Below are 23643 nucleotides of genomic sequence, written 5' to 3' on the forward strand. Positions count from 1 at the left end.
TTTGTTTTATGGCTGAACATTTGCCGTGAATAATGAAATTCATTGATACACATTCGATTTCAGGTCGAGGACAACGGACCGGCGGCAGGTACAGGGAGACGGGTTAATCAAAACTATTTCTGGGTCAAAAATTTTATTCCATCAACAATACTACGACATGTTGCACCGTTTCTCGCGGTCGGTCAAGGGGAACCAACTACAAAACTTAAAACACCGGCGTTCATGGACAACCTTACATTATAATCAAATGTCTTCAAAGTTGCTGAAATTTACTCAAATCTCATACAAAATTTTCAAAAACCAGTAGTTTACGCTGAAATTCAAGGAAATTTGGCTGTAATTCACAGAAATTCTTTCTAAATTCATGTGGAGTTCAAAAATTTGTGAACTGAAATTTTAAGTTAAGTCCCCTTGCGGTCGGTTCAGCCATGGCACCAGCACAGGAGCATCGCGTCACAGCCGCAGCAGCAGTTGCCTGCCTTGTAGTCCAGCTTCAGACACTCCTTGGCGCAGTTGGCGTGATCGACCGCTCGGCAGCCGGCACCGGAAGGGGCGGCCCTAACGGGGCGCAGCAAGGCGGTGTAGCCGTCCGAGGCGGACCTCTTGTGCAGCCGGCACCCCACTGGATTCTCGACATCCACTGCAAAAAAAAAAAAAAAAATCCGTGGTTTGGTACGGAAAGTGGCGCAGGAGCTCTTGTCGCGAGATTCGAGTGAGGCACCCAAGTCCAACACACTCCGAAGATCTTTTCTACACACTAAATCCTTGTGGACTTTTTTATGCATAGTTATGCATGCTCAGAAACGTCCATATGTTATGCATAATATTATGCATCACTGTGTACATTTTATGCAGGAAGATGCATAAAATGTCCACAGTGATGCATAATTTTATACATGGACGATTCTGAGCATGCATAACTATGCATAAAAACTGCGTCTTTATGCATTTAAAAAGTCCATGAGAATTTAGTGTGTAAGTCTCTGAAGCAAATTGGAAACCCGAATCACCCTTCATAGCTGAAAAATTCTAGGGGTGGTCCATATTACCCCACACTAAGGGGTAATACGGACCACTCTTTGCACAGCTGTTACTCTGCAAAGAAGCAGGCTAATGACATGCCGTTTGGGCCAAAACACGCGGGAAGGATGGTAGATAATATATTTAAATTGGCAAGACCGCCGCACCTTTCAGTTTTCGGTAATTCTAAAATAAGCTCGAAAAGTGGTCCATATTACCCACAACTACGGAATGCCTCACCTGGGTCGAGCTGAGCCGTAGACCGCACCGCCGCGACACACACAACGAGCACCACCGCCAGAAGGGTAAACTTCATCATCATCAGTGTAGTGGCTTCCAGGTGCGTTCCTTGCGTGAGGCAGCTTGCAACTTGATGCCTTTCTGCCCGATGGCTCCGAGTACTTATACGCGTTGCGCCGGCTCGCAAGATTGTGTCATGTTTGCGTTTCTGGTCGCGGTCGTCGCTTCCTGGCCGAACAGGAAAAGGAGACGGTCAGTGGGACGGAAGACCCGCGCCGGCGGCCAAAAGTCCAGATGCGATTTGGTTTTCAGCTCCAGAGTCGCTAAACACGACTCAAACCGAGCGTGTGGAGAGCAATCCATTGGTGGGTTCACTCGTTTGGTTCAGGTCTCATTTATTGACTGGAGCTCAAAACGCGTCCGGGATTTTGACCGCCTACACCGATATTCTGGCCCATACTGTCCACGACGCTCATTTCCACGCCTCATCGTAGAAGAGTCCTTAACTGATTTGTTGCAATTGCAATAATATGGCCTAACGCTAAATGTTTATGTACAATTTAGTACGTGGTGATGCATGATTTTAAACCTGTGTACCGTTAAGCATTAAATTGTGCCAGCACTCGTATAAATTTATGCAATTTTACGCATAATATTATGCAAATCGCGCAAGTTGCACTTACAAAATTCCACCTGAACATTTAGTGTGCATTTACGCGTTGCTATTTTCTTGGTATGCAACGAGCATATACATGGTTTGCAAAAGTAACTTTGAAAACACAACTTATTTCTAATTCTAAGAGTGCAGATACATCGGCAACGAGGGGTCTCAATTTTCCTCGTACAGGTTATCGCTTCTGATATCTACTTTGAAGTGCCCTTCTGCAGTTGCAGGATGCACATCCATAAGTTAGCTCTATTTCATGAAGTAGGTCAGAATGGAGCAAAACGCCTCGTCCATTATAAAATTTGACCTCAAATTAGCCTCAAATCAACCCTTTCCTGTGCTCGAGGCTCAAAATTTTGACAAGAGCTTTTGGAAACGAAACTCTCGTTTTATTGAAGATTTCCTTCTGCTGAGTGACGTTTCTGTTGACGAAACACTGAAAAATATATCCAGTCTAAATACTCGGCTCTCGTGTCAATCGGAGAAAACGCCATTGAACGAAAGTCTTTTCAAATTTTAACGGCCTAAGCTGATTTAACCTTCCATTCATAGAAACGTTGTAACGCCAGCCTCAGTCCAACCGGTTTCGAATTTCGAAACCAGCCAGAGAGACCATCGGGGTAACTAACCAAATCAAAAACAGAAATATGGTTTTTTTTCTCACGGAAAGTTACACGAGATTTCCTCCCTCATGTGGATCGGCGAATGCCGAAATTACACGCTACACTCTCATTCCAGGAACGTGACATCACGTTGAAACGAACGTGACAAAATGTCACGTTCGTTTGAGCATTGTGTCACGTTCGTTTGAATGTGAACTAGCTCATTTTTGGCCAATTCACACCCAAACGAATGTGACACAACGCTCAAACGAACGTGACACTTTGTCACGTTCGTTTCAACGTGATGTCACGTTCCTGGAATGAGAGTGTAAATGTTGTACAGTGAGGATTCTCCATATTATGGTGAAAATGTTCCATATTATGGTGGTGGAGCTGACTTCATAACATACCAGTGAGAATTCACTGTGCCTTATAGACATCTTGACGAATTTCGTTGGTAATATGGAGAAAATCTCCTCCGTAATACGTTGGTGCAGCCTTTCACCGTAAGACATTTACAGTGTATATATCATGCCAAGAATCAGACTTGAGGTAGTTGAGTTTCAGGAGCTGAACCGTGGAACGGCATTCACGGGTTCCGCCATTCTCTTACAGCTTCAGCGGTTCGCCTGTGGAGTAGGCAGCCCAACGCTCACGCAGGCTTGGTGTGCTGCCAGTGCTACCATTACCACTAAAGGCTAGACCACACATGATTGTTTGCCATTTCGGGAGACTTAGAACCTGATCAAAGCGACCGGGCTAAAGTTAAGCGAGGTACTCATTTAAGGATTTAGGACGTGCAAAATCATTCCCTCCCAAAAGGCCTTCGGCTTAATGTAAGTTGAAGTTGGCGGTTTTACTGAGGTGTACGCCAGACCGTGGGCTGTCGTATTCCCCTAGCTGACAGTATTTAAAGTTTTCTCCCTGACATTGCAGGCGCTGAACACTTGGACGAATCGACAGACGGTTCGGGTCTCGTGACGGTGCGGACGACGTCAGCAGCTGGTGGAAGAACGTGTACGCCGGAGAGGACCTACAAGTGAGTGTTACGGTGAGTGAGACTGCTAAAACGTTCGGCCTGGCCCCAGATTTTAATCACCGGCGTACGCAGAACGGTCCATGATCTGTTTTTCATTCTGCAGAAGTCATGACTTCTGCCCAGAAGTGTTAATATTGTTTGTTCTCACTGCCCACCAAGGTCACGACAAAAATAGAAGGCTGTAAAGTATTTAAATCCAATACATAGCCCGTAACTGCTATAAAAAAACTTGCCTGTGGGCCACGAAAACTGCCTTCACTCTTAATAAAAACTTGACAAGCGCATGTTGTGACGCAGTGTTCCTCGTTGCAGATTTTGATCCTGTCGAGCAGCCTTTAGCCCTCCTGCAGGAGGCAGAAGCCTCAACTGCCCACTGCACTGCAGGTTTGTGCCACCGTCTTACTCAAGCTGTGCTTAGACTGATTCGACGTGTGACTGAGAAAATGTTCATTTTCCAGGTTAACGGGTCAGCAGCGTCGTTCCGAGCGGGTTTCACCACGTCAGACTATGGCCCACAAGTGCGCTGTCTGCGCCAAAGAGATGAGGTGCTTATCGGCGCTCACAGTGCACCTGCGCTCGCACACTGGGGAGAAGCCTTTCAAATGCACGGTGTGTAGCAAGAGCTTCAGTCAGAAGAACAACCTTCGAAGCCATGTCCGAGTCCACTCCGGGGAGAAGCCTTTCGAATGTTCCGTGTGCAGTGTGAGGTTCAGGATAAGTAGCGACCTTCAAAAGCATCTCCAGACTCACACCGGAGAGAAGCATTTTGAGTGCACGCTATGCAGTATGAAGTTCAGCCGTGGAGGCACCCTTCGGAGCCATCTCCGCACCCACACTGGCGAGAAGCCGTACGAATGCACACTGTGCAATGCCAAGTTCAGTCAGGGAGCCGCCCTTCGTACCCACCTGCGAACCCACAGTGGACAGAAGTCGTTTGAGTGCACGATCTGCAACGAGAAGTTTGGTTCCCTTGATAACCTTCGGAGCCACCTGCTGACCCACACCGGGGTGAAGGCCTTCGAGTGCTCAGTCTGCGACAAGAAGTTACGCGACAGCGGAGCCCTGCGAAGGCACCTCCGGACCCACGCCGCGGGAGTGCTGCTAGACTGCACGGTCTGCCACAAGAAGTTTCCTGACAGTGGTAAGCTGCGGCGCCATCTTCGTACCCACACCGGGGAGAAGCCCTTCGAGTGCATGGTCTGCCACAAGCAGTTTGGTTGTTGTGATAACCTTCGCCGCCATGTTCGTAGCCACACCGTGGAGAAGCCTTAGTCACTGGACTGGCACTGTTAATGATAGCGGTTCGATTTCAAAATGTAGTTGTCATCTGCTTTACATCTTTTGTTTGATTTGAGTTACCACCCACTGTTACTAGTAACCATACTCGAACACTCTCATGCCAGGAACGTGACATCAGGTTGAAGCGAATTTGTCAAAATGTCACGTTTCTTTGACCACTGAGTCACATTCGTTTTGCAAGCGAATAAGCTAGTTTATGGCTGATTTGCATTGAAAGGAATGTGACACAATGATCAAAGGGACGTGACACTTTGAGAAATTCGTTTCAATGTGATGTCACGTTCTTGGAATGAGTGCGTTCGTGTATAGTTAGTAGCTTTTCAAAGTGTTTTTTCCCATAATCTTAATCCAATCCCAAAATAAAAAGTGGTGCCGCAAGGTATCAAACCAGCGGTTGAAAGCGGCCTCGGCCATTTTCTGTCCTTGAAACGAAAATTGTCAGTGTGGAACCTCTGCAGCATAGACTGCACAAACGCAGCATAGACTGCACAAATCAACAGATTGCACACATCTGCATTCAGAGGTTCTTAATGTTTTTAAAATGATGTGACAAGTAAAATATCTGTTGGATCATACGCTGAATTGAAAGGTGTGACTGTGACTAACTTCTTTTTTGCTACCGTTGTTACTTTAAATGTATAATTTGTTAGTTTTTTAATTATCATTTTAATATGAGATGCGTTATCACTTAACGAAAATTCAAGAAGAGAGTGGAGTAGGTGCAAAAGATGACGCTGGAGTTGTAGATTTTCTTGAATCTTCCCAAGTCAACTTAAAGCACTTTGTTTTTTGGGTCATCGATCTTACTTACCTTGACATCCTGTGGTTGTGAAGGTTCAAACGATGGTAGGTTGACCGGAAATTGTTTGTACTGCGGTGACTGCCACCAGGGTGAAATAGAGCCCCTCGCAGTACGCTTGCGTGACTGCCGGATTTCGGCCTTACTGTGGTGTCGGGTTTTGTTTTATGAATCAATGTTCTACGTTTATCTACGTAATTTGACCGAATTCACTGTTATTTTCATTGATCAAAATGTCTAATTATGTTTCTCGATAAGACCCATTCTTTGTCACATATTTGTCGACTTTAAGGAGGCAGTGTCTTCTCGGCACTGGTTTTGATGTTTGTGGATCAAAGAATTGATTAAAATAATTTTGAGCATCATCAAAAGACAGCTTGCTTTCTTCCTTTTCATAATTCTGTAACTTGCTTAAAGGTTCACGTTATTTCCAGATTTGAAATACTCCAACTCTAAACCAAACCGTACCATGGAGCCTTATTACCGTAAACCGGGGTAACTTGAGACACTCCTATTTTTTCTTGGTTTTATCAACTAAAATTGTTTTTTTTTTTCTGGTGTATATTCATTTTTTTGAGTGGTTTATCTGTTTTTAATGAAGTAGGAAGGTTGGAGACTGTATTAGGAGACATTTTGAATCATAAGTAAAGATTTTATTAATTAATTAACAAAATAAAAAATGTAAGTCTTTTACAATTTTCTAGGAACCGAAAGATAAGTGGTTCATGTCTGACCTTAACATTTTGTGACTAGAAATTAACAAAAAAGTAAAACAATTAACAAAAAATAAATAATACTTAAAGAAAATTAGGTAACAGTTGACAGGTCAAGACCAGGGAATTCTATACCACCCCTTCTTAATTCTATAAAAAATGGTAACTTCATGACTACATCTAATCTCATAATTACTTGCACATCTTCAACATCTGGAAAAGTAAAGTGTGATGAATTTCTAAGTCTCATCATTTTGACAACACATACAGTGCTACTTGGCTGTGAAACAACTTGACCTACACACTGAATTTTTCTTAGTGCTACAGAAACAGACACCAGTACATAATCCCCATCACTAATCACTGAAGTGTCACTCTGGGGTCTAACATCTTCTGTGGGTTCCAGGTTCTCTTGAGGTCTTGCATTTGTTTGGTGCAGCCTTCTTCTAGCAGGTGGTCTTGAGGGAATCTGTCCTACAGGTCTTGCTTGGAGTTCACGAAGAGGCATTCTTGCTGGTTTGGGAGAGGGGGCAACGTCCAGTCCTTCATCATCAAGTGCTTGCTCCCTAGTGTATCAAATTCTTCATCACTTTTGTCATTTGATTTTTCTGTCTGCTTGGTCTTCCTTTTTCTTTTTGTTGGAGGAGGGACATTTTCCAGATCAGCCATAGTTATACTCTTCCCTGGGGCAACTTGGAGACGCTTTCCTCTTTGTACCTTCTGTTGCGGCTGCGAATTTTCTTTGGTCTTGGCTAAGTGGTCAACCAATGTTTTACACCACTTATCTCCGTCTCCTGTATCTTCATCATCATTTGTTGGCAACTTATTCAACACTTTGCTCTTGTCAACGGGAAAGATGCCTGTTGCCTTAAATCCAGCTTTCATATTATTATTCATGGTCACCTGTAAACTGTCAACAGCCACTTTCAAAAGCCTCGGAAACTCAGCTTTGCTGATCGTACCTTGTTTGTTTTTCTTTTTCCACTGCACTAGTGTTTCTCTCCATTTTCTTTTCAAAGGGGCAAATACCGCTACATCTAGAGGCTGACACAGATGTGTGGAGTTAGGTGGTAGAAGAACAAAGGAAATTTCATTTTCTTCACACAGAGTCACAACTTTCACAGATATGTGACTCGCCAAACTGTCACCAATCATAACTTTCTTTCCAGGCCGTCTCTTGAGGTAGGGCAGAGCAATCTTCACAAACCAGTCTTCAAAAATTGACATATCGAACCAGCCAGAATCTGAGCGATTATAGGCAGATCCCTCAATGCCGCCTTCCACCCACCCAGGGTACAGGTGTTTAGCTTTGTACACAATGTATGGGGGCAACATGTTTCCGTCTGCAGCACCAGAGAACATAACTGAATTATTTGATCGGGAACTGTCAATGATCCTTTCAGCATGTTTGGTTCCTCTACGCGCAAGCACATATGATTGGCCAGGATCATCAGAAAAGGCTGCTTCATCATAGTTTATAATATTTCCAGCGGGGACATCTTTCATTGTTTCTTCAAGTTCGGAGTAGTATTCATTCATAACCTCCCTGTCCATGCATGCCCTTGCCCGTTTAACATTCTGACAGAGTCTCTTAGAAATTTCAGGATTTCTTTTCAAAAAACCTTGCACCCAATCTGGTCCAGGACAGTTATTTTTAAATACACGACACTTGACACCACTAGAATTCAAGTAAGACTGGACAATGAGCTGGAGATCAATAACCATGAGAGGCATTGACCAATCTGCGCAGCACAAAATAGACTTGGCTAGAAGTGTTTCTTGTTCTTCTGCACTGTTAAGAGAAGTCGTTATTTTACAACAGTAATCCCAACAATTAGTGTTGTAATTTTACAAATAATAATTCGTAAAATAACTACAAGATTCATGACATGAACAATTGTCATATTTTCGACAAACTTTACTCATAAATTTAGGAATAAATTCGTAATTTTACGATGAAATCTTAAGGGGGCAGTCTCGTCCCTGTACCCTTTTTTAGGGGTTTTTTCCCCCCTCTTTTGATGACGATGATTTTTTAAATATACCTCTTAGAGACAAACGGTAAAAACCAAATGAAAGAACGGAATTTTTACAACATTTTCAAAAAAAAATATTTTGTTTTGTCTTCAGTAGTAAGGGAGTTATAGGGAATGCAACAAAAGCCGACAAAACATACAAAATTGCACTGCGCGACAATTTTCTCCGGAAGTTCTTAACTTTTTGGCAATCGGTTTGCGGCATCTTGAAGATGAAAAAATCCTCTTTACTTTAACCTACAATCGTCCATGTAGCCCAAGGGAAACCTAAATTAAAACCGTTCCTAAGTTTGTATAGGTTTTTGGTTACGTTTTAAAAAGTGTAATCCTTGGGCTATATGGACGATTGTAGGTTAAAGTAAAGAGGATTTTTTCATCTTCAAGATGCCGCAAACCGATTGCCAAAAAGTTAAGAACTTCCGGAGAAAATTGTCGCGCAGTGCAATTTTGTATGTTTTGTCGGCTTTTGTTGCATTCCCTATAACTCCCTTACAACTGAAGACAAAACAAAATATTTTTTTTTTGAAAATGTTGTAAAAACTCCGTTCTTTCATTTGGTTTTTACCGTTTGTCTCTAAGAGGTATATTTAAAAAATCATCGTCATCAAAAGAGGGGGGGAAAACCCCCCTATAAAAGGGTACAGGGACGAGACTGCCCCCTTAATGTTACTGACGAAAGATCGTAGTTTTACTGATAAAATCGTTATCTTACGACTATTCTCGTTTTAAAACGCGCAAACTTGTTTTCTTACAAATGAAGTTTTATTTTTAAGAATAGTTGCCTGTTAAATTTGTACCACGAACTGCACTGTTTTTTTACAAAGTAAATTGTAAATTGACAATCTGTTCATCATTTTACAAACTGCCTCTTAAATTTACAGGTGAAATCGTTAATTTACAAGTATGATTGTAAAAGCAAATCTGAAAAAGTGCGTTTTCGGCCGTTGTATCCTTACTATTCTTGGTTCCTCGGCTCCTTGAAATTGCCTACATTCAGGGGACAACATACAGCGCTGCGCCACGGACCCGCGGGAACTACTGATATGGCGGGAGGTTTTGAACTTGGAACATATCAAAAAAGGTTTGGGAAGTAAATTTTGATCCGTATGATCTTAATTCTAATGAAGATGCTTCCCATGATAAAATATTGTGGCCTAAAGTGGATCCCAGGCACATGATTGACTACTTTTTGGTGTTCCCAAGAGCTCGGGTTGGGGTGGTCCGACTAAAGCTTTCTCGACATCTTTTATTTTAGACCTAATTTTTTTTCTTTAATTATCGATTGACTATTTCTTTGTTTTGTGATCACTGATCATGTTAACCTAATGTTTCATTAGAACTTCAATGTAACTTCTTCTTGAACAATTTAGTGAAAAACTTACTTATGCAGCTTTTTTCTTTGACTTTTTGTGCGCAAATGAAGTGAAAAACTAATATTCCCCACCTTAATTTAGAAATTGTTTTTATTAAATCTTAATATATACTAACAAATTGTTCACATGCTCGCCCTTACTATCACAGTTAAGAGAGAATTATGGCTGTAGTGTCGATTTCTTTATAAACTGTGATAAGGGCGAGCAAGTGAGCAATTTGTTAGTGTATATTAAGATTTAATTAATACAAACTTTGAACGAAGGTGAGAAACATCAATTTTTCTCTTCATTTGCGTACAAAAAGTGAAAGAAAAAAGCTGCATAAATAAGTTTTTCACTCAATTGTTCAAGAAGAAGTAACATTGCAGTTCTAATGAAACAGTAGGTTAACATGATCAGTGATCACAAAACATACAAAAGAAGTCAATCAATAATTCAAGAAAAAGCAGTAGGTCTAAAAAAAAAAGATGTCGAGAAAGCTTTAGTCGGACCACCCCAACCCGAGCTCTTGGGAACACCAAAAAGTAGTCAATTATGTGCCTGGGATCCACTTTAGGCCACAATATTTTATCATGGGAAGCATCTTCATTAGAATTAAGGTCATACAGATCAAAATTCACTTCCCAAACCTTTTTTGATATGTTCCAAGTTCAAAATCTCCCGCCATATCAGTAGTTCCCGCGGGTCCGTGAGGTAGCGCCACGGGTCGCCGATGTTAGCAGCAGGCCAGAGGAAGGTAGAATATAGGAAGAAAAAATGCCTGAAACGACCAAAATTTGAGGATTAAGTTTGTAAGTTTAAGATTATTTTTGTAAATTGACGAAAAAAAGATGGATGATCAAATCGTTTTTGAAATTTACGAGCAGTTCGTGGTACAGATTTAACAGACAATTAATCGTAATTTCACAAAATAATCCCGAACAGTGTGTAAGTACCGTTGGTCTTCCCTACTGGCTTTGGGTGAGCTAGCTTGACTTTTCTGCTTAAAGTTGCATGGGGTATTGAGTACTTCTGGGCTATTTTCCTGGCAGACTTCCCCGCTTTTACTTCCTTCAGAGCGGCATCCAAAGTAGCTTGTGTGAAGTTTGCGTAGGTCCTTGTGCCAAGTTTTCTTTGATGTTTTCTTGCCATGATGCTTTTCTTGTTGATAACCTGTCACAAACAAACAACAAACCAAGACTGATACACTGGTAATAAAGTGATTATGTCATTAGAGTAAGAACTTATTGAGCAAGGAGGTGCCTGTCTCAAGTTACCCCACTCGATTTCCATCAAACTGAACAAAATTAGGTGTCTCAAGTTACCCCGTATAATTACCATTTTCTATAAAAGTCATTGTAAAATCTTTTGTGTTAGGTTACCGCCAAATCCAAAGTCACATTTTGGACGTTGAAACATTGGGGATTAAGCATACTATAATCATTTGGGTGTTAGCGAGACGTATTTCGAGTACCAGGGGAAACTTGTGACACTTCTCCAAAATCGTTAAATTTACTAAAATCGAAAAATCGTTGTAAAAACAAACCTGTTTGGTTTTAGTCCGCCATTTACACTCTCGCCGCGTTCCCAAGCAAGTATGAGAATAAAGTGCTGCGGTAGTTTCGAGCTTCGAGCGTTCCCCGCTAGGTGGCAGCACCAAACAGGGAAAAAAGCGGAAGTGTCTCAAGTTACCCTTGCTGTCTCAAGTTACCCCGGTTTACGGTAATATTCCAATTAGTCGTAGAAAATATATGTCAGTGGATTCTGCAAACAAATTTACTTACTGGTAAAACTCTTGCGTGTTAATACCGTCTGTTTTCAAGCATAAACACTTTATGCTTGAAACCAAGGGTAACATACTCATCCGCCCAGATTTCCCCCATCAAAACGCATTAGGGAAAATTTAGACCGCTTGGTTGAAAGAGCAACGTTTTCAAGCATTACATTATACCAGACTAAAACAAACAGATACGCAAACAGATACGCTCTGTACCTGGGCTACCTTATTAAAATTCACTTTGGTACATCTGAACCTTCACTGGTAGAACTCAAGCGTAGTTTTATGCCTTTCTTCAAGCGTAGTAGAACTGCGCTCGGCTTCAAGCATAGTTCTCCGTTTTGCCCCTCTCCGGCCTATCTAAATGCATGGGAGAATTTCTTCTCCACGCTCACTGTGGCAAAAAGGTACGGAAAATTCTGTTGATTTTTTTGCCAGGATTCTCCGTAGCCCTCTTATCAATATTCTCCGTAGGCTCTTACAGAATTCTCCGTAGGGCCGTACAGTATTCTCTGTAAGTCCGCACAGTCTTCTCCGTAGGACCTGGAGGACTGTATAGTCCTACGGAGATCACTGTAAGGTCCTACGGAGAATACTGTGCGGTCCTACGGAAAATACTGTAAGAGCCTAGACGTCAAGCGTAAAGTCTTCAAACGTAGTTGTATGCTTGAATCAAGCATACAACTATGCTTGAATCAAGCATACAACTACGCTTCAGTTTTCCGGTGTTTGTAATAACATACAACTGGCCTGAACCTTCATGTTTGTAGTTAATGGGAAGTTGTTCAGGTAATGAGCAATCAACAGAATTCTGTGAAATAATAGGGTACTTCGGAGAAGAGCTGGAGCGGAAGTTGAGAAGAAATCAAGAAAAACAAAATATGCGAAATGCATAAGAATGAGCGTCTGCGTCGCCGTTCTGCCGCTTCCGCAGAGTTACATTCAGATACAAGTCCGGCGTTTCTTCTTCTTGATTTCTTCTCGACTTCCGGTCCAGCTCTTCTCCGAAGTACCCTATTGACAAGTCTTAAGTTTGTTTTGACTTATTTGATTTCCTTCGTTTTGACCAGTGACAATGTCCTGAACACGGCCAAAGAGACCTGGCCCCCTCACTGTACGTTCATAGATTCAAGTCAAACGCGGAATGTTGATGGTCTCGAAACTCTAACTCGACATTTCATAGCATCACATCATTAAGTGTAGCACGAAAAGGTGCACTGTACGCTTGGTCGCACACGTGCTGGTCCCCACTTAGTTACTGCGTTAGTGAACTTCAACGAACTGGCTCCCGTTCGTACATAGTTACAAACAAGGCTAACGCGAAAAGTTCGCGGTGTCGACACTCTAACTGCACGTCTCACAGCATCACATTACAAGTGTAGCACTAAAAGGTGCACTGTACGTTAGGTCGCGCAAGTTCTGCTCCTCAAGGTAACTGAGACGCCACTCCAACTTGCATACTCTACAAACTGAAGTGTGTACTCAGTATGCATCTACAGATGCATCTACAGATGCATACTTGCAAGTACACACCTGCAGATGCATACTTACATTAGCTGAGTACACATCTACAGATGCATACTTAGCTGAGTACACATCTACAGATGCATACTCAGCTGAGTACACATCTGCAGATGCATACTTGGAGAGGTTAGGTATGCATCTGTAGGTGTGTACTCAGCCAAGTATGCATCTGTAGATGTGTACTCAGCTGAGTATGCATCTGTAGATGTGTACTCAGCTGAGTATGCATCTGTAGATGTGTACTCAGCTAAGTACGCATCTGTAGGTGTGTACTTGCAAGTATGCATCTGTAGATGCATACTGAGTGCACACTTCAGTTTGTAGAGTAGGGGTGCCCGGATTCCAAGCCGCCTTGGCCGACTGCCTCCGAGCGCTCGTAGCGCCCCTGGCGGACATTAACGAAAGTTTCCTCGCCGTGATTGCAGACGCTGAACTCTGGGACGCTCCGAGGGAAGTTGTGAGTTTCGAGACGTCACGGCAAGGACTTCATATCGGCAACCAACTCGCGCTCCATCGCATCGCAGTGGACCTGAAGGTGAGTGCACGGTGTAGGAGAGACGGTGACGGTGGTGTCACCGGGCGCTTGCGGTCTCTGGACGAGAAAGAAGCTCCTTCCGTTCGACCTGGCGTGATGTTACGCAAGAGCGATGAAAATCGGGCCATTCACATCTGTTCTTTCATGCATGAAATTCCGTTTGCCTCGTACGTTCTGACAGTTTCTACGCGATTTTAACCTGAAAGCAATTCATTACGTAACACACCGGGGGAGGGGGAGAGGTCCGAGGCAGCCTCAAGCTGCGTTTCAGGAGGGGGCCAAAAATTGCTCCCAAAAGCGTTACGTATTTCATGGACGGCCCCCGCTGCGAAACGGGTCACTGTAAAAAATTCCGGACTTTTGTACGGAAATGGTATAGAAAAATAAAGTACGGAGGTACGGAGAAAAGTACGGAACGTTCCGTACTTGCTCCATGTGAACCCATGTAAATGGGTACGGAAATAAAGTTCGGAACGTTCCGTACGGACGTACCAGGCAAATTATTGACTAGACATGTTCCGTACTATTTCCGTACTTTTTTCTCACTGTTGTCAAACCCCGGACGTGCCATGTTTCGCTAAGAGATCGCGAGCATCGAGCAATCATGCTAAACGAGAGTAAATCTTCTGCTTGGACCAATCGTAGCGCGTCTTCAGTCTTCATGTCATGACGATGAGTTTTAATTCAGAATACAGTATATCAGAGAAGGTCTGCTACGTTAGGCGGAAGCCGCCGTCTAGACCGGAAACTCGTGTTCAACTGGTTAATTTCGCAGCGTAACGGCCCCAATGGCGAAGTAACTTGTGAATTTGGGTTGTTACGTCAAATTTTCGAGCTTTTTCGTGCCTTGGCACACGGTAACAACGCATTCAAAGATGCCCGTTTAAAAGTGAGTTTCCGGTGCAGACGGCACGGCTCCTCTTGGCATCCGGTCCAGGCCTCCACTGTGTTACCCCACTATGCGAAATTGTTGCGGATATAATCTCAAGGGGCGGTCTGGTTGATCCAAGCTGAAGAATATCCTGTGGTGAAACTGATTGACCAGTTGCTCGTGTCTCGCCATCTCTTAGCGAAACACGGCGGGCGGGCTTCACTGGGCTATACGAGGCGCAGGACTGGTTGTCCCACCGTCGCTCAACAAATGACTAAAATAGTACATTTGTCTTGGGATTTTCGAGAAGTTATTATCTTGTTAGCTCTTGAGTGTCCGTGAATCGATAGACAAAATCGTCCTGAATCCAAAGAGCACCCACCTAAATTTTTATCTCAAGCCGGTAAGAAGTTAAGTTATGGCACTTCAAAGATTGATTTTGGCGAAATTTCGCGTTTTTGGGGATGCTTTCAATTTTGATCGGAAGCCGTAAACGCGTAATTTCGTCAAAATCAATCTTTGAAGCGCCCGAGGGAGCATTCACATGGGATGTTTGGGGACGCAAAATTTCGGAAGGCCAAAGATTTCGTCGGATTTCGCAAGACATTAACCGATATTCCGGCATAAATAAGCTTGTTTTTGGCCTTTTTTAAAGCAAGATTTCAGATTTTCCCAGAGATTTCTAGTGGCAAGGGGATACACTTGTTTTTTCAAGTGTGATAATGATCTAGTTCAAAAAGCAATTACATTTTTATTACGTCTGTAGCGCCAAGTTATTTCATTATAAGAAGAAAAATTGCAATAGCGGATTTATCACTTTATTAGCGTAGTTATTTTTTATTACACCAAAACTGTGATAATCTGGGCCCAGACCGGCCTAAACATGTTTCCTAGCGTGGACCATTCGTGGTCCACGCTTGGATTAGCAGTGTTTGCATTGGTATTCCTTTGAGACTATATGGACGTAGGTAACTAAATTTTTGGGGGCCGTCCATTTCTTATGTGAAGCACTTAGGCAGGGTCAAAATTTTCCTTAACATTCTGTTGCCAGTATAGGGATGCGAAGGACGGTAATATTACCGGTAAATAACGGTAATTTACCGTAATTTACCGCGACGTCGAAAATCCGGTAATTAACGGTAAAATTCAATTTTTGGCCATATAGTTGTTTTCGTAAATTAAATGAACTCGGGACTCAAATAGAAGCAAAGTGTAACATATTATCATCGTAACGGATTCAAACTGACCGCCCTTCACCACCAGGGCCTTGTGAAACAGTCCACATAGGAGCTTTGGCTAGCACGGGCGTGCACAAGGGGGGGGCGGAGGGGGCGATCGCCCCCCCCGAAGGACCCCAAAAGGTATACTTTTGAGGCAGGTTTTGGCGTCTAACTCCTGGAAGTTAGGCAAAGTTCCTCAAAAAACGGTTCCACCGCCCCTCCCGAGGAGGCGAGCTGTGCACGCCCCTGTTGGCTAGCTAGCAAGAAGACTGTGCCTGCTGAAGGGGAATACACCGCTGCTTTGCTCGTCGATCTTTGTGTACGACGGCACTGACAATCAAAACGCTTTAAGTATAGCGTCAATTTGTGCAATGCTTTTGCATTGCCTTCCCATCCCCATGCATATGGCTATAGCATTGCACGTATGGTGCGATATCTCAGTGCATTGCACCATACGTGCTATACTCATAGCGTTTGGAATCTCAGTGGGTTTCTTCAAAATTCAAATTGGTTGATCAGTTAAATATTGACCCTATCTGCTGATTTGTAAATTTTGTCGATTTACTGTCATATCAATAAAAATAACCCCTTTTCACACTTTAAATACATAGGAAAACATGAATATTTGATAAATCAGCCAAAAACTCGAATTTTACCGAAAATTACAAATTTTACGGTAAATTACGGTAAATTACCGTCTTTTACGTAACGTCGAATTTTACCGGTAATTTAGCATCCCTATGCCAGTAATCGGTGTTGAGTATCTCAGTGGACGCTCCCAAATTCTTTCTTCCACTCAAGTTTTCATTTGGATTATGGAGAATAATCATAGATTATTTACACTGCAAAGCCGGTGGTAAGTTTGCTTGCCACAAAATTGGCAAGCTTGGCCCGGAAATACCCTCCAGCTTGCCTAAATTTGGCAAGCTTTTGTAGATTTTCGACCAAAGCTTGCCAAATTTTGGCATTCAAAACGGCTTGCCAGTTTTGTGGCAAGCAGACTTACCACCGGCTTTACAGTGCACGGTTCGATTAGAAACCATAAGCACCGAAAACCTTTTCCATGTTAAATAAATGCGAATTTGACACGAAGAGTATTGAGCATCGCTACCCAGGGTGCGACAAAAAGTGTAGACTGTCCGGTGTACAACTATGATTTTAAACGTTACTATATGAAAACTTCACTTGAACTGACATTCACTGGTAAAACTGGAGCGTAGTTGTATGCTTCATTCAAGCATACAACTACGCTTGAAGACTTTACGTTTGACGTCAAGCGTAGAGAAGAAATTCTCCCATGCATTTGGATAGGCGGGAGAGGGGCGAAATGAAGAACTACGCTTGAAGCCGAGCGTAGTTCTACTACGCTTGAAGAAAGGCGTAAAAGTACGCTTGAGTTCTACCAGTGTTCAAGGAACGTGACATCACCTTCATCACCTGAGCATTGTGTCACGTTCGTTTGAATGCAAACAAGCTGATTTTTGGGCAATTCACACCCAAACGAACGTGACATTTTGTCACAGTCGTGACAACGTGATGTCACGTTCCTGGAATGAGAGTGTGCCCTCGGTGCAAAAAGACTTTCCTTGCTTTTCTTCACTCTTCATACATTCTCAAGCGAATCGTAGACAGCAAATGTTGTGTGACGCACAGTGTTCCTCGTTGCAGATATTGACTCTGTCTGGCAGTTGCATCCCCTGTCCCAGAAGCCTCAACTACCCAGTGCACTGCAGGTTTGTACCGCCGTGCTTACTCGTGCAGTGCTTTGACTGATTCGACGTTTGACTCATAAGCCTCTTGTTCCAGGTGAGGGAAGCCACGCCGTTTTGAGCCACTCTTCATCAGGTCCGACCATGGCCAACAAATGCACCGTCTGCGCCAAAGTGTTCCTAAAGTTGTCGGCGCTCACAGTGCACCTTCGCTCGCACACTGGGGAGAAACCTTACAAGTGTGCGCTGTGCTGCAAGAGCTTCAGTCTGAAGGACAGCCTTCGTCGCCATGTTCGGACCCACACTGGAGAGAAGCCGTTTGAGTGCTCCGTCTGCAATGTGAAGTTTAGACAGGAAGCCCACCTTCGTCGCCATGTTCGAGCCCACACTGGTGAGAAGCCTTTTGAATGCTCCGTCTGCAATGTGAAGTTTAGACACGAAACGTCCCTTCGGAACCATCTTCGAACTCACACTGGGGAGAAGCCTTATGAATGCTCCGTCTGCAATGTGAAGTTTAGACACGAAACGTCCCTTCGGAACCATCTTCGAACCCACACTGGTGAGAAGCCTTATGAATGTTCCGTCTGCAATGTAAAGTTTAGTCGCGAAGGCCACCTTCGGGCCCATCTTGTAACACACACTGGTGAGAAGCCTTATGAATGCTCCGTCTGCAATGTGAAGTTTAGACACGAAACGTCCCTTCGGAACCATCTTCGAACCCACACTGGGGAGAAGCCTTTTGAATGCTGCATCTGCAATGTGAACTTTAGACATGACGCCTCCCTTCGTCACCATCTTCGAACCCACACTGGTGAGAAGCCGTTTGAATGTTCCGTCTGCAATGCGAAGTTTAGTCGCGAAGGCCACCTTCGGGCCCATCTTCTAACACACACTGATGAGAAGCCTTTTGAATGCTCCGTCTGCAACGTGAAGTTTGGTCGTAGAGACTCCCTTCGGAGCCACCTTCGAACCCACACTGGTGAGAAGCTGTTTGAGTGCACGGTCTGCGCCAAGAAGTTTCGTTTCAGTGGCGATCTTCGACGACATGTTCGCACTCACACTGCAGAGAAGCCTTAGCCTCTAGACTGCCATCGTTAGTGAGAGCGGTTCGGTTTGAAAATGTTGACACCAGTTTGACATCTTGTATTAGTGTGTTCAGTCTCATTTTTGGAACGTCACATCACGTTGAAACGAGCGTGTCACACAATGTCACGTTCCTTTGAACATTGCGTCACATTCGTTTGAATGTAAACAAGCTAATGAATGGCCGATTTTCATTCAAACGAATGTGACACAATACTCAAAGGAACGTGACATTTGGTCACATTCGTTTCAACGTCATGTCACGTCCTCGGAATGATTGTGTTCGTGTATGGGGCATTCCAGACCCAATTAGCAGGCTGCGTAGGTGACCACTACCGATTTCGTTCCTTTTGTGGTCAAATGTTACCTACCACTAGAGTAAGATGACCCTAAATTTTTAAGGTCGAAATATGAATACTTCAGGAGATATCGCAATTTGAAATTTTCTCTGAAATTTCTTTTAGTGGTTCTGAACAAAGTGTCAACTTTTGCGCGAATCCCTCCTGCTTCTTAAATTTTTGACTCAGAAGGTCGAGATCACTGCTCCTTACGTAAAATTCATCAAGGAATCAGAATCCGTCGCCAAAAAGCACCTACGATCGAGTTTAGAGGTCAAAAAGTGGCCTCAAACACAAAATTTTGTTATTTTTGTGCCTAATTTCAAGGCAAAAATGTAAAGGGAAGCGGGTCTAAACATAAACTTCCCAATAGTGGAAAATGTTCCTTTAGACTCCCTCTAAACAGCTGCGGCTCGAAAAAGATGGTTATAGGTCAGGATCAGGCAACACAGCCTGAAAATTAGAGAGCGAATTTCAGTGAATTTAATAAATTATGTTAGCAGTAGGGTGCGTCGATATAGACGACTTTTTGACTACGACTCGTGGTAAGCGCTCTATATTGATGATTTTTTGGTGCTGATTCCAAAACTGACCTCGGTACTACGATAGGACAACTTCTTCATGTCCCTATAGGGTGTTAAGTGCCAAAAAACGCAGAGTTTCAAGAGTTTTTCTTGGTTTTTGGTCCCGCACACCATCCCAAACTGTCGGGGCGACTGTTGCATGGTCTGTTGGACATCACGTCCACAAAAGACAACTCTTGCAGTGTGGCCGGACTATCGGACACCTTCCATGTGAGTTCCAGACGTCAATTTTTATGCTATTCTTACTAATGTCTTCGTTAATTTGCCTGTTTTTAAATGACAAAGTATTTTAGCGGGGGGGGGGGGGGTCAGCACACTGAAAATCAAATAGTGATACATCTCACTCTCTGAGGGGTGAGACATAACTGTCTCGGCCCGGAAAAGGGTGATACTCAAATGTATCAACGAAGAAATGATCGCGTACACGCATGTATTACCGAAAAAAAAAAGGTCGTACACAAATGTATCACCGGAAATAAGGTCGTACACAAATCTATCACCGAAAAAAGGTTGATACTTCCCCAGGAAAACAAGGGCCAACTCGCCTTTTCTCACCTTTTTTTCGGTGATACATGCGTGTACGACCATTTTTTCGGTGATACATTTTAGTATCACCCTTTTTCGGTGATACATTTTGTTCCGCCAAAAATTGGTGCGATGTCTCACCCTTTGAATTACAGTGGCAGAAATTCCCCGAAAGGCCCCAGCCGCTCTTGCTGCGCGCCAGGTGATAACTATATGGGCCTGCATTGGGCCTGCAGGTCTTACGTTACCTTGGAAAGGTGTTTCTACTCCTTTAAGAAACTCCCTTTTACTTTTAAATACAGCATTCTAGTCGTTGGCGATTGAAAAACGAAAAGAAGAACAAAACCGGAAGGCGGGAAGGAAGAAAGTACAAGGCGAGCCCGGTTTCAAGGAGAAATATCCACAAATATCCTCAATTCCTGGGTTAAAAAGTATTTGAAACAGACGAAAGTGCATTGGAGAATATACGCCTCGGACATCTCTAAATCCAGTCCAATAGCAGGAGTCTGCAAAGTTTGTTGCCGACGCGAGTTCCAGATTTGTTCTTCTTCTACTTCTTCGATCTTGGACGACTAGAATGCTCTATTGACACGAGTCTCAAGGTCGCAGTGCCAAATTGCTTTATTTGGTTACATAACACCCCTGTCAAAATACAGTGAAGCTACGGCAGAATAACGAAGAAATTAGTAAGAATAGCATAAAAATTGACGTCTGGAACTTACATGGAAGGTGTCCGATAGCCCAGCCACACTGCAAGAGTTGTCTTTTGTGGACGTGATGTCCAACAGACCATGCAACAGTCGCCCCGACAGTTTGGGATGGTGTGCGGGACCAAAAACCAAGAAAAAGTCTTGAAACTCTCCGTTTTTTGGCACTTAACACCCAATAGGGACATGAAGAAGTTGTCCCATCGTAGTACCGAGGTCAGTTTTGGAATCAGCACCAAAAAATCATCAACATAGAGCGCTTACAAAGAGTCGTAGTCAAAAATACGTCTGTATCGACGCACCCTACTGCTAACATAATTTATTAAATTCATTGAAATTCGCTCTCTAATTTTAAGGCTGTGTTGCCTGATCTTGACCTATAACCATCTTTTTCGAGCCGCAGCTGTTTAGAGGGAGTCTAAAGGAACATTTTCCACTATTGGGAAGTTTATGTTTAGACCCGCTTCCCTTTACATTTTTGCCTTGAAATTAGGCACAAAAATAACAAAATTTTGTGTTTGAGGCCACTTTTTGACCTCTAAACTCGATCGTAGGTGCTTTTTGGCGACGGATTCTGATTCCTTGATGAATTTTACGTAAGGAGCAGTGATCTCGACCTTCTGAGTCAAAAATTTAAGAAGCAGGAGGGATTCGCGCAAAAGTTGACACTTTGTTCAGAACCACTAAAAGAAATTTCAGAGAAAATTTCAAATTGCGATATCTCCTGAAGTATTCATATTTCGACCTTAAAAATTTAGGGTCATCTTACTCTAGTGGTAGGTAACATTTGACCACAAAAGGAACGAAATCGGCAGTGGTCACCTACGCGGCCTGCTAATTGGGTCTGGAATGCCCCGTATGTTTGGTAGTTTTTCGTGTTTTTCAAAGGTTTTGTCCCCTTATCTAAGTCAAGTTCCGTGAAATTAAGGGGTCGTTCCTGGAGGTATCTAACTAGCGGCTGAAAGCGACCTCGACGATTTTCTGTATTTGAAGCTAAAACTAGTTATTCTGGAGCAGTCTAGCAGATTGCTCAAATGAACAGACATCACCAATCTGTATTTAGAGGTCCGCAACTTTTTTAAGGGGAGGTTCTGGTGAAAATGCTATTTTCTCCTAAATAGGTCCCACTCTGAAAATTTGTTAAAAATTTGATGTCTTATCAAGTATTTATTAAAAATTTTCATTGGGGAGGCACATTCCATGCCCTGAACCCAGTCGCAGAGCCTTTTTCTCCCATTTAGGCTATAACTTTAAAAATCTTCTTGCGCATACTATTTTGTCGTAAAAGGTTGGCTTAGACATTTTTCACTTCTTCGATTCATTTTTTAAAAATGCCGGCATGCACATCTCAAAATGTCAATTGCATTTTTATTCGCAAGCTTTCTTACCAAGCATTTCAATATAATTGATCAAAAATGTACAAAATAGTCAAATTTTAGGGACTTTTCAGCTTTAAAAGCTAATAACTAATAATATGATGGAAGTTTTGAGCTCTGCATGCCGGTATCTTTTGAAAATGAGTCGAAGAAGTGAAAAATGTCAAGAACAACCTTTTACGACAAAATAGTATGCGCAAGGATATTTTTTAAGATACAGCCAAAATAGGCTCAAAAAGACTCTTCGACTGGGTTTACAGCATGGCATGTGCCTTCAAAAGTCAAATTTAAGTCTCCTCAATGAAAAATTTTATATTCCAAACAAATTATGACTGTAGGATCCATTTGGAAAATGGCAAGATTTTCACCAGAACCTCCCCTTAAAACGGCGCTTTTTTAAAGTACTGTGACAAGTAGAATATCTATTGGCTAATCGCTGAATTGAAAGATGTAATTGCGACGAAGTTCTATGTTTTGCTAGCGTCATGGCTTGTAACGTGTAATTTGTTAGTGTTTGTATCCTTATCTTGACTTCAATATTTTTTTACGTTATTGCTGAACTAATAGTCAAATAGAGAGTGAAGGAGGTTAAAATGATGACAGTAGAGTGAACTTTTATGTTACATTCAAGCATTTTTTTTTTTTTGAGTAATTGATTTTGGCAGCCTGTGGTTGTTGCGGGCCAAACGATGGTAGATTCTCGGGTAGTTGTTTCTACTGCGGTGGCTGCGAACAGGCTGAAATAGAGTCTGCCGAAGGACACGCGTGACAGCCAGATTTCAGCCTTACTGTGTATGTTAGGGTGGTCCAAAAAAAAATGAAGTTGCTCGGATCGTCCAACGCCGCCCGGATTTGGATTCTACATCGAAAAAAATGAAATACGTGTATTTTCCTTTTTCGAAAAAATGATTTTTAGGACCTCCTCAAAGCCCTCAAAGTTTTTAACAGTGCTATTAATAGGAAGAAAATCGTAACTTGGTCATTTTTTGACCGATTTTCAAAAACGATACGAGGATTTGTTCGTTTTTGAATGCTTATTACGAAAAAAATATGCCCAACCCTCGTTTTGGTTTGCCTAACTTTCAGGGGCAAAAAATGACTAAATTTCGGCCCAAATTGGCAAGAGTTTCAGTTTGTAGGCCGCTACAGCCACTCCAAGTCCACCCTGTCAGCATGGCGGGGTGCCCCCACCACTAGGCAAGCCCCATGAACAGAAATGAGATGCCGAGTGCAATTTGCCTACCTCACAGGGGCATCAAATTGTGGATTTTTTTCGAAAATCTATCAATAGTGGTGTCTCTTGGGGCCTCTGGGCACTCAGATGGGCACCCTTTCACCCGGTTCGGTACCCGCACTACGTGATATGAACAAACAATAGGAATGGACGTTGCTGACGCGAGGAACCGCAACCACGCAAGGCCACAAGAAAAGCCATCAAAATGAAGGAATTTTCTGAAGTTTCACGTTTTTCTGGTCCTGAGAGGTAGGCATCAGGTGCTCAACAGTCAATTCCTATTGTTTGTTCTTATCACGTAGTGCGGGTAACGAACCGGGAGAAAGGGTGCCCATCTGAGTGCCCAGCGGCCCCAAGAGACACCACTATTGAAAGATTTTCGAAAAAATCCAC

The 23643-nt window shown here is 42.9% G+C and overlaps 3 protein-coding genes across 10 annotated transcripts; 2 read left to right on the forward strand and 1 right to left on the reverse strand.

The window, feature by feature from the left end:
* Nucleotides 1-116: 116 nt before the first annotated feature.
* Nucleotides 117-2539, reverse strand: LOC117644983. 2 transcript variants are annotated; one of them, XM_034384849.1, is made up of 3 exons: nucleotides 2467-2539; nucleotides 1261-1488; nucleotides 117-640 (listed from the first exon to the last, which is right to left on the reverse strand). In XM_034384849.1, the coding sequence occupies exons 1-3, from the start codon at nucleotides 2471-2473 to the stop codon at nucleotides 423-425; spliced, it is 453 nt and encodes a 150-aa protein (XP_034240740.1). In that variant the 5' UTR covers nucleotides 2474-2539; the 3' UTR covers nucleotides 117-422. The 2 variants fall into 2 exon arrangements, with proteins under 2 accessions (XP_034240740.1, XP_034240738.1); XM_034384847.1 differs by lacking the exon at nucleotides 2467-2539 and adding an exon at nucleotides 1721-1811.
* Nucleotides 2460-6037, forward strand: LOC117644970 (gastrula zinc finger protein XlCGF49.1-like). Of its 6 annotated transcripts, none has more exons than XM_034384829.1 (4): nucleotides 2460-2547; nucleotides 3466-3580; nucleotides 3881-3952; nucleotides 4027-6037. In XM_034384829.1, the coding sequence occupies exon 4, from the start codon at nucleotides 4076-4078 to the stop codon at nucleotides 4838-4840; it is 765 nt and encodes a 254-aa protein (XP_034240720.1). In that variant the 5' UTR covers nucleotides 2460-2547; nucleotides 3466-3580; nucleotides 3881-3952; nucleotides 4027-4075; the 3' UTR covers nucleotides 4841-6037. The 6 variants fall into 6 exon arrangements, with proteins under 6 accessions (XP_034240720.1, XP_034240719.1, XP_034240721.1 ...); XM_034384828.1 differs by lacking the exon at nucleotides 2460-2547 and adding an exon at nucleotides 3149-3365; XM_034384830.1 differs by lacking the exon at nucleotides 2460-2547 and adding an exon at nucleotides 3149-3365 and having other exon boundaries at nucleotides 3466-3568.
* Nucleotides 6038-12653: 6616 nt separating this feature from the next.
* On the forward strand, nucleotides 12654-18798 carry LOC117644966 (zinc finger protein 37 homolog). 2 transcript variants are annotated; one of them, XM_034384815.1, is made up of 4 exons: nucleotides 12654-12975; nucleotides 13494-13603; nucleotides 17363-17427; nucleotides 17501-18798. In XM_034384815.1, exon 4 carries the CDS (start codon nucleotides 17548-17550, stop codon nucleotides 18478-18480), a length of 933 nt encoding a protein of 310 aa, XP_034240706.1. In that variant the 5' UTR covers nucleotides 12654-12975; nucleotides 13494-13603; nucleotides 17363-17427; nucleotides 17501-17547; the 3' UTR covers nucleotides 18481-18798. The 2 variants fall into 2 exon arrangements, with proteins under 2 accessions (XP_034240706.1, XP_034240707.1); XM_034384816.1 differs by lacking the exon at nucleotides 12654-12975 and having other exon boundaries at nucleotides 13410-13603.
* Nucleotides 18799-23643: the final 4845 nt, after the last annotated feature.

The sequence above is a fragment of the Thrips palmi genome, unplaced genomic scaffold, assembly GCF_012932325.1.
Source record: "Thrips palmi isolate BJ-2018 unplaced genomic scaffold, TpBJ-2018v1 HiC_scaffold_18, whole genome shotgun sequence".
Lineage (NCBI taxonomy): Eukaryota > Metazoa > Arthropoda > Insecta > Thysanoptera > Thripidae > Thrips > Thrips palmi.